The sequence below is a fragment of the Thermothelomyces heterothallicus genome, assembly GCF_042370625.1.
Source record: "Thermothelomyces heterothallicus CBS 202.75 unplaced genomic scaffold P884_scaffold_3, whole genome shotgun sequence".
Taxonomy (NCBI): Eukaryota; Fungi; Ascomycota; class Sordariomycetes; order Sordariales; family Chaetomiaceae; genus Thermothelomyces; species Thermothelomyces heterothallicus.
The window spans coordinates 1,670,284-1,678,498 of record NW_027192564.1 but is presented as its reverse complement, the minus strand read 5'-3'; the positions used below and the strand labels follow the sequence as shown (position 1 = coordinate 1,678,498).

Here is an 8,215-nt window from a genome sequence, read left to right as displayed (position 1 = left end):
CCTTCCTCTAGTACGTTTTGAATCTTAATCCTGATCTTTCGACGGAGCAGAACATGATCGGCAATGCTGGCTGTGTGGTCCGTCCGTGCTTCCTCTGATAATTAATCAGCACTTCCTCCACTCGAGATCCCACTCCTCGGTGTTCGCCTCGAAATAGGCTTCCCCATCGCCCGCCAGCGCGCCGCGGAAGTTGACGTTCATGATGCCCGTGGACCCGTCGCTGCCGGTGCACGGCGACCACACCTTTCCGCCGTCGGCGTTGCCGACGAGGGTGACGGGCTTGTTGATGGTGGTGGTGCCCTTGTTTTCGATCGTGTTCGAGAAGGTGTCCTGGTTCGACGCCGCGAAGGGGGACCCCCCCGCCCCCAAGTCAGTGAGTGGCCTGCTGCGATGGGCTGATAATTAACCGAGGGGGGGGGGGGAGAGAGAAGAAAGCGGGGACGACTGCAGCAACAACGTGTCTTCGGTCGGGACTCACCGTGTTCGAAGCGTCCTGGCTGAAGAAGACGGTCGTGTAGTGGGTCAGAGTGGTTCCCGGAGAGAGAACGACGTGGCCCTTGACGACGTTGCTCTTGAGTGCCACCTGCCACCCGGGGGTCGCGCCCTGTGTTTGCAGGTGGACCTGGCAGTTGACCGTTTTGTTGTTGCCCGGGAGGGCGGCAGCAAAGTTCGAAAAGGTCAGGCATGGGACGTCGAAGTTGCCCGAGAATTTGGGGTCGTTGAGGCAGCCGTTGCCCGAAAAGCTGATGCTGGAGATCTTGGGCGTCGCGGGATCGGCGGCGACAGCCACGGCCGCTGTGAGGAGCACGAGGTTAGAAAGGAGACCCATTGCTGATGAAGCCGAAATGGCCTTCTCGGAAGTTGAATCTTGGTGAAGTTGACAAATATTGTTGAAGCCGTTCACGACTGTGCAGATTCTGTTTCTCGGTTATTGAGAAAGGGCTGGGAGAGTCAAGTAATTATGTCTCTATGGCGGAGCTTTGCTTCGGTCTTTCCTTGGGACAGCTCAGGAACGCACGCTCCTTTATATCCTCGAGACCCCAACGCCCAGCATAACACCTGGCCTCGACCTGCCTCGGAATGCGAGTGTCGTGATCCAAACGGATGGTGATGTTGGTCTTCTCGTCGCCACCCGTGCTCTCGGCGCATTTTTCTCCTCGCAAAGTTTGGGTGCGGAGCTTTCCCAATTTATCCAGATTACCGCCCGTGGATTTCCGGGTGCTGGGATTGGCACGAACCAAGGTCTAGATTAAGACCCAGGAATAGGATCCGTAAACTCTCGACCCTTTCTGGACCAAGACAGCCCGTGGACTGGTTTTGGAGCGTTGGTAAGGGGCGAGAACTCGGAATGTGGCCGGGGGAGTGCAACATTGGGAACCTGGGATTCCCAAGGACGCCGATGCACCCGATGCGGTAGCCAATCTCGACTGATATTACGTAGAGGCACGCCCCCAGCGCGGTTGCCACACCACATGTTGTTTCTGTGCTCCGTGCTTCCTTTGGTTACCCGTTCGCCTAGGCTGATCCGGGGTAGTGCTATGCCTGGTCGGCAATCATCCCCCCTGGACTCATCATGGCTTTGCGCCATCAGGTCGAGTCGGTCCACCATGCACTCCAGTGTTGCGGTACGCACCTTTGAAAAGAAAAAGAAAAAATCCGCTGCGGAGCTCATTTCCGCATTGTTATTGTTTGGATGCAACGCCATTGCCTGCGGCAGGCCATTTATTGAGCTCCCGGCTCCGGCCCGGTCGACCTGAGCTCCCGCTAGCGGTCTGGGCCAGCTGCTGATTCGCCTGGCTGCTCTAAGCTTAAATATCGTCACTGGAACGCGGTTGGACCTTTCCGTGGGCAAGACTGCCTCAATTGTCGAAGTGCGTCCTCTCGAATAATTCCCGCCCGATCGCAGCGTGGCATTGCATGCGACGAGTTGATGATTGTCGTCTGCCCTGTTCCTATTTATGGCATCTCAATAATTCGCCAGTGTTGGAATTGCGAGCGAGGTGCCTACCAACGGATTGCCAGTTAATTTCCAGGTTTGTTGGTCGCGGCTGGGAGTTTCCGCACTTTCACGGTTTTGGTCCCTCTGAGCTTCCGCGGTTCTTCGGTGAGCTCGACGCGGGTTGTTACTAAGTGTCATAATTAGGGTGACTGGCGGAACCTCAAAGGTTGACATGTACCAGTGTCTAAACAGGCTTGCAACTCGCGATTCCTAGCCGTTGAACTTGACAACAACGCCTTTGCCAGTGGGAATAACTGTATCGGACAAGACCCTGCGTTTCCGGGATGTCGTCTGCTCTATTCTTGCGACCACTTCCGCTGGATTGCATCGAAGTGGTGCAGAGATTATACGATGACGCACAAGAGATGCGAGTCCAATATCACGCATTTTGAGTACAGGTATGTGTGGACTGCCTGATGAGTGGGCTTTCTTTGACGATGGACAGGGCCGAGCTTTGCGGAGAGTGCAAATCGAAGGAGCTCCCACCCTGGATGGGCCTGATCAAGTGGTCCAAGAAATCGGTTTACTGAATAGGTAGATGGACTACCCTCAGGTTTCTACTCGATGCACATGTAAATAGGCGCTTGGGTCCTCCGGGGAGGTCACCGAGGCTTACAGAACAGTGAGCTGGAAGTCAAGCAGTGGAGGCATCGCCGTGTATGAGAAGGCTTTCGGACTTGCCGCAGAACACACCCAGGAGAGAGTGATCATATCCTCGGTTCCTCCAATCGGACATGATCAATGCCCCTTGCTTCCCCGGATATGCCACATGCTGTAACCGACTCACCGCAGCAGCCGCTTGCAGGGGGCTCTCCAGATTTGGACGATCAAGTGGGCCGATCCAGTGTAACTGCGGGGCACTAAGAGGAGTGGCGTCGAGATTGTCTGTTCCGGGCGAGACGTGGTCCCCTGCACTCGCAGAGTATTGCTGTTAAGCAGAAGGACCCTGCGTTGCTCAGACTACGCTGTCGCTGAACTTTTGATCGAAGTGCATTAACACGAATACTTACAACCTACAGCGCGGCTCTATCGGTTTTGTCCCTCCATAAAACCTTTTAGACCTCGGAGAGTGCTTGAGTTTCGACTTTGAACCTCACCTCTTTGATGGTGAACGTCCCCATGACCTGTCCACGCTCCACAATGCTCGCTCCAAACGCAGGCTTCTCGAGCCGTCCCTGGCCGGACCGTTGTCAGCCGACAACCTTAGCGACTTCTCCGACTGTCCATCTTTCCTATCGCAATCGGTTGTTCCGTTCCGTGCCCTGAACTTCTGGGACATTACCCCGCCGTCGAGATGGGCTGCATGCGAATTTTGTCGGGCGCAAATTCTCGTAGCGGTTTGAACGGAGTCCTACAGAATTGCCAGCAAACCTCCATAATACGATGGACGTCGCGTCTTGCAGTGACGCTGAGATCCTGGATATGGCAAGAAAGGAAATTGGCAAGAATCTAGTAAGTACGTTCGTAACCCAAGCTGTACAGCGTGGCCAGGTACTATTTAATCATTCAGGCCGATGACGAGAGGTCGAAGCTCCAATTCCAGATGGATACAAACAGCACAAAGAGCTATATTGCAGTCGTTATCGAATTTGGATCTGATGGAGCTGTGATCGTGAATGGGAAGATAATGGTTGGAGAAAAGAGCAATAAAGAGTTGCACTTTACTTCGAGTACGCGACAGTTTTCGGGGAGCCCACAAATATACTATATTCACCAAGAATAACCTACACAACACCATGAACCCAATTAAGAAAGTCTCGAAGAGAACCTGGTCGCCACCACTTGATGAGAAGGTCTCCAAATCCATTTGGCCAGATTGTGCCATCTCCATCTTTATCGCCGAACCACCAGAGTGTAGCGACGTTTAAATTCTGCAGGACCTGCGAGTCTCCTACAGGAACCGTGTGCTGAAAGCCATAAGATTTGAATTCTCGTAGGTAGTCTGAAATCGCGTTCCATAGCACCTGTTGGGGGACGTAGGTTGGCCCTAACGAGGAGGATAACAGCAGTCCTCTCGCCTTCAGCCACGCCGGGGTGACCTGGAACCAAACGCCACGGATGCGAGCAGAAACGTATCGGACAGAGTCTAGATCAATTGGTTCAAGGTTGAACTCAATCGTTCGTGGGAAATGTACCTCTATAAATGTAAGGAAATCCCCAAGTCGATATGTTGTTCGCCGTATGACGGGGTCTCCAAAACCAAGGCCGGTTTGTGACTCGTCCGCTGTAACGCCGTTCGGCTAAGCCGCTGGCGACGGAGTGGGGCCGGGGCCGGCGTGCTCTGGGCCTGATGATCGTTGCAGAACGGAGCTTGGGATCGGCTGAGTGGAATCGGGACTCTGTGGGTGTGAGCCGTCGAGGTTCCACATAACAACAAATACAAAATGATGTTTTCTTCTTTAGTTCCTTCACAGATGAATGAAATCTCGATACTTTCCGAATATCTATCTTTTGCATACCAGGCAGGCCCGTTTATGATGGAAGTGTATGTACATACATTCATGATATGTCTCTGAAGACACGCACCACTCCCACGTCGTTTCGAATTGACCCCCTCTGTAAATACGGATTAGTTTGTCCATTCTGCGCCCAGCCCGGTCCCGACCCCGGGTGTCTCCTCCTGGTTCTCCCCTCTTTCTTTCCCTCGCTGTTCCTAATCAGGCGCTCCCGCCGGCGTCAGCACCGCGGACCGTCCCGGCCCGAGGTCTCATGTTGGTCGCGCTCTCTATGCCGGTGAGGCGCGCTCTCAGCGTCTCGACAAGCTTGCTCGGCAGGCCGTCCGTCACGTCGTAGCTCAGACCGAAGCGCACGTCCCCTCCTCCTCCCTGCGCCCGGATCCGCGCCACGATGGCGATGGTGGTCACCAGGCGCGTCACGTTGCGCACCGGCAGCGCAAACTGCGCCCCGCGCCGCGCCACCGTCGTTTCCCAGTAGATCCCCGAGTGAGCTTCTTCGCTACCGTCGCCGTCGCCGTCGCTGCCGACCGCCCTTGGGAGGCGCAGGTCAAATGTGATCTGCGAAGCGGGAGGCGCCTTGGCCAGGGCCGTGCGCCACGCCTCGTCGAGGGGGGTGATGTCGAGGTACTCGTGGCCGACGCCGGCGATAGCAGGGGAGACTACCCCTGTGTCTTCGTCGTCGAGGTTGGCTGCACCGGGCGCGGGCATGCGGCAGGCGGCGAGCACGGCCGGATCGGCCAGCGGCTGGAGGAGCGCGAGCCTCAGCCGCGGCGGTGCTGCGCGCCGCGTCGTCGCGTCCTCGGAAGCAGCGGCGCCGTCAGCCAGACGCAGGCCGGACAGCTGTCCGGCAATGTCGGGCTCTTGCAGCCGAGCGGGGTGGGCGATGTACCGCTCTTGTGAAGTCGCCATGCTGGAAAGGAAAAGGGGGAGAATAATTAATAAAATTGACTTGGAAGAGTAAATAATGAGACCTTAGGTCGCTCCACGAAGGCGCTGAAGGAGAAACCAAGGTTACCTCGATTGTTAGGAAGGTCCCTCAATAAATTCAAAATCGAGACATGCTAATGGCACCCAGTGTAAATACAATGGGTAGTTAAATTGGGGGGCTAAATCTTTGTGTTGGCAATGTTCGTTATTATTTCGTCGCGTGCAAACATCACCTGTGAAGCAAGCTGTTGAATTAATAATAGCGCCTAATTACTTGAATCACTTGGAGAGTTAAATTAGGCATCTCTGGTCGTTAGTCACAAGCGGGGAAGGCAGAACGTCAACTAACTGCAGCCATTGTTGGTTGACTCAAGGGAAAGAACGTTCTTGCTGGTAGCTTCCTGTTACCCAGTCATCGGATGGATACGTTAAATAAGATCCAGGTCCGATGCAACTCTCAGTTGCTTTACACTTACGATAGGGAACCAGAGGTTCCCCATTTCGCTTCGTTTGTCTGCTTCCGGAGAAAACCCCAGCGCCAGATCTTTGGCAAAATCAACAACGGCTGGAGAGCAATCAGGCTGGTGATGACTCGCTCGCGTCGTCATCAGGGACAGGGAGCAGTGGTATAATTAAACAAACTAACAAGAGGGTTCGCGTTTAATTAATCACTTCAGTTCGACAGCAGGAGGGTGCTGCCATTTGAGATGCAGAGATAGATTCAATGCCGTTTCAACTACACGAACAAAATGGTATACAGAATAATTAACTAATAAGCAAGAATGGTATCATGCGTATTATCCGTTCCAAATCATGTCGCGTCGTGTTAATACCGCCAGCCGCTCCCTTCCATTCCCCGTTACCAAACGCCAAGTATCAAGCAACGGCAAAGACATCGCAGTCCGTAGAACATTTTTCCTGAGCCCCAAACAACATGATCCAGGCCATTCGACAGGGCAAGGCAGACAGGGAGGGAGAGATTAGTCACCAAGACAGCTGGATCGTCTCGAGACACCCAATCCCTTTGCCCAAGGCCTTCCTAAGCACGGTCCCGGCACGTACCCGCTGCCTCTTTGCATCGTTCCATTCCAACCCCAGTCTTCAGCGGAAACCTTCCCGCCGTCCCCTCCCTCAACTCCACTTCTTCCCTCCAACTCTCCCTAATCCCTTCCCCGGACCCGGACGTGGTCGAACCCGATCTCGGACCGTATCCTGGATTCCCCACCGTCGTCGACGGCTCTGACCTCACTGATACCGGCGGCGGGGGCTGTGGCGGCGGTTTCCGCAAATGCGCCCGCGGCGGTGCCCGCGGCGCATACCTCGCCAGTTCCGACTCCAACGGCGGCGTGTTGTGCCCTTCGGCGCCTCTCGCTCTCCCTCTTTCCCGTCTTCCCCCGGTCTTCTCAGCCCGTCCTCTTGCCGTTTGCCGATCTCCCGTCTCAAGTGGCACATCGGCGCTGCTGCTGCTGCTGCTGCTATTACTACTACTGCTGTCGCTACTGCGACGGCGGCAGGTGCTGGTGCTGTTCCTGGTCCTGCTCCTGCTCCTGCTTCTACGCATGCCACTGCCACCGCTCTCGTCCCCGCGCATTGGCGGCCCGTCCTCGCTCGCCGGCCACCCCCACGACACCGGACTGCAGTTGCTGCACGTGCGCTGGGCCTCGAGGTCAAGGTCACGGTCGAGGTCGTAGTCGGCGCCGTTGCTCTCATTCTTCGGCGCCGCGGTGAAGTTGTGATAGTAGCGCGATTTCTCGAGCGTCTCCTCATGGTGGTGATTGTTAGGGTGAAGGCCCACGCCGACGCTGCCGCGACGTGTCTGGGCGGTGTAGGCGGACGTGTGGCTTTCCCGCCTCGTCATGGGGGCAGCCGTCGCGTAGTTTGAATGGCGGCAGTCGTTGTCGTCATGGATGCGTTGCATGCCTTCGCGGCGGTGGTCGTCGTAATCGTTGTTGTCATCATCGTCGTGGTCGATGGGCGTGATCCATTGGAGAGTGGGGGGCTCGCGGACGCTTTTGCTTGGAGAGAGGAGGCGCGGGAAGACACGCTGAATGAGGGGTTTGAGCGTCATGATGCAGGCGCACGCGATGGACGCGTTGACTTCGACGGTGGTCCAGTAGACCAAGTTGGTGCCGGTGTACATGGCGTCCAGTGATCGCGACCTGGTGATGTCGATAAGAGTGACGAGACGGACAATGGAGATGATACAGACACTGGAACCACGAATGGAAACATGTTAGGGAGGGACGATGAAGGGTTGAGATATTTAAGGAAGATGGGGAGAGGCGCGTCTTACAAGAAACCGAGGGCGAATACACCGATAATTGCATACTTTTGCCTTCGAGGTAGGTTCAGAGAGGAGAGGACAGGCATCTTTGGTTGGATAGGTTAGCGAGGACGTCTAATCCTGGGCAACTAATAACTAATCAATTCCACCGTCTCAAGATGAGCACGTACTGGAAGTGCCATAACAACCAGATCGCTGGCGATATGAAGCCCAGCGTTTGCCCACCACAGGTTCGGCGGCTGACAGAAGACGGGTTGTTTGTAGAACAGAGACCAGTCCCAAAAAGCCTTGAGGGGTACGCAAGCGGTGCAGACGGACACGACAAGCCAGATGCCGATGGCGATGACGAGTATCAAGACGACCCGGATGGCCCGCCTGATCCAGGTGTAGGTGAAGATGCGATTGTAGAGAAGGATGATCGAGATTCTGCTGAGGGTGAGGCTGAGGTTGTAGAACAGAATGCCGTACCAGGACGCCTTGTTGCGAGTGGTTGGTTAGGCAGCCTGTCGATTTCGGGACGCGGGCGCACAGCCCGGGGGTAAGGGGTTT

At 55.5% G+C, this 8,215-nt stretch overlaps 5 protein-coding genes across 5 annotated transcripts; 2 read left to right on the top strand and 3 right to left on the bottom strand.

Moving 5' to 3' along the window:
• Positions 1–21: 21 nt before the first annotated feature.
• P884DRAFT_237538 (uncharacterized protein) lies at positions 22–1,074 on the bottom strand. Its single transcript, XM_069440042.1, has 2 exons — positions 479–1,074; positions 22–330 (listed from the first exon to the last, which is right to left on the bottom strand). Exons 1-2 carry the CDS (start codon positions 827–829, stop codon positions 106–108), a joined length of 576 nt encoding a protein of 191 aa, XP_069300835.1. The 5' UTR covers positions 830–1,074; the 3' UTR covers positions 22–105.
• A 1,222-nt stretch (positions 1,075–2,296) lies between these two features.
• P884DRAFT_192434 (uncharacterized protein) lies at positions 2,297–2,529 on the top strand (the record flags this gene model as incomplete). Its single annotated transcript, XM_069437677.1, has 2 exons — positions 2,297–2,403; positions 2,445–2,529. Coding segments are annotated over 2 exons (192 nt in total), but the record flags the coding sequence as incomplete, so codon positions are not given.
• An 853-nt stretch (positions 2,530–3,382) lies between these two features.
• On the top strand, positions 3,383–3,722 carry P884DRAFT_192844 (uncharacterized protein; the record flags this gene model as incomplete). The annotated part of the gene is made up of 2 exons (XM_069437706.1): positions 3,383–3,451; positions 3,510–3,722. 2 exons carry the CDS (start codon positions 3,383–3,385, stop codon positions 3,720–3,722), a joined length of 282 nt encoding a protein of 93 aa, XP_069300833.1.
• A 934-nt stretch (positions 3,723–4,656) lies between these two features.
• P884DRAFT_267386 (uncharacterized protein) lies at positions 4,657–5,364 on the bottom strand (the record flags this gene model as incomplete). Its single annotated transcript, XM_069442104.1, has 1 exon — positions 4,657–5,364. The coding sequence occupies one exon, from the start codon at positions 5,362–5,364 to the stop codon at positions 4,657–4,659; it is 708 nt and encodes a 235-aa protein (XP_069300832.1).
• A 1,057-nt stretch (positions 5,365–6,421) lies between these two features.
• Positions 6,422–7,752, bottom strand: P884DRAFT_193088 (uncharacterized protein; the record flags this gene model as incomplete). The annotated part of the gene is made up of 2 exons (XM_069437728.1): positions 6,422–7,592; positions 7,676–7,752. The coding sequence occupies 2 exons, from the start codon at positions 7,750–7,752 to the stop codon at positions 6,422–6,424; spliced, it is 1,248 nt and encodes a 415-aa protein (XP_069300831.1).
• Positions 7,753–8,215: the final 463 nt, after the last annotated feature.

Excerpts from the sequence above, each read along its gene's own strand:
- P884DRAFT_237538 (XM_069440042.1), bottom strand. The coding sequence starts at position 829 with ATGGGTCTCCTTTCTAACCTCGTGCTCCTCACAGCGGCCGTGGCTGTC. Across the intron at positions 331-478 it reads GCCAGGACGCTTCGAACACG|GACACCTTCTCGAACACGAT; the intron begins GTGAGTCCCGAC and ends GCGTCGAACCAG.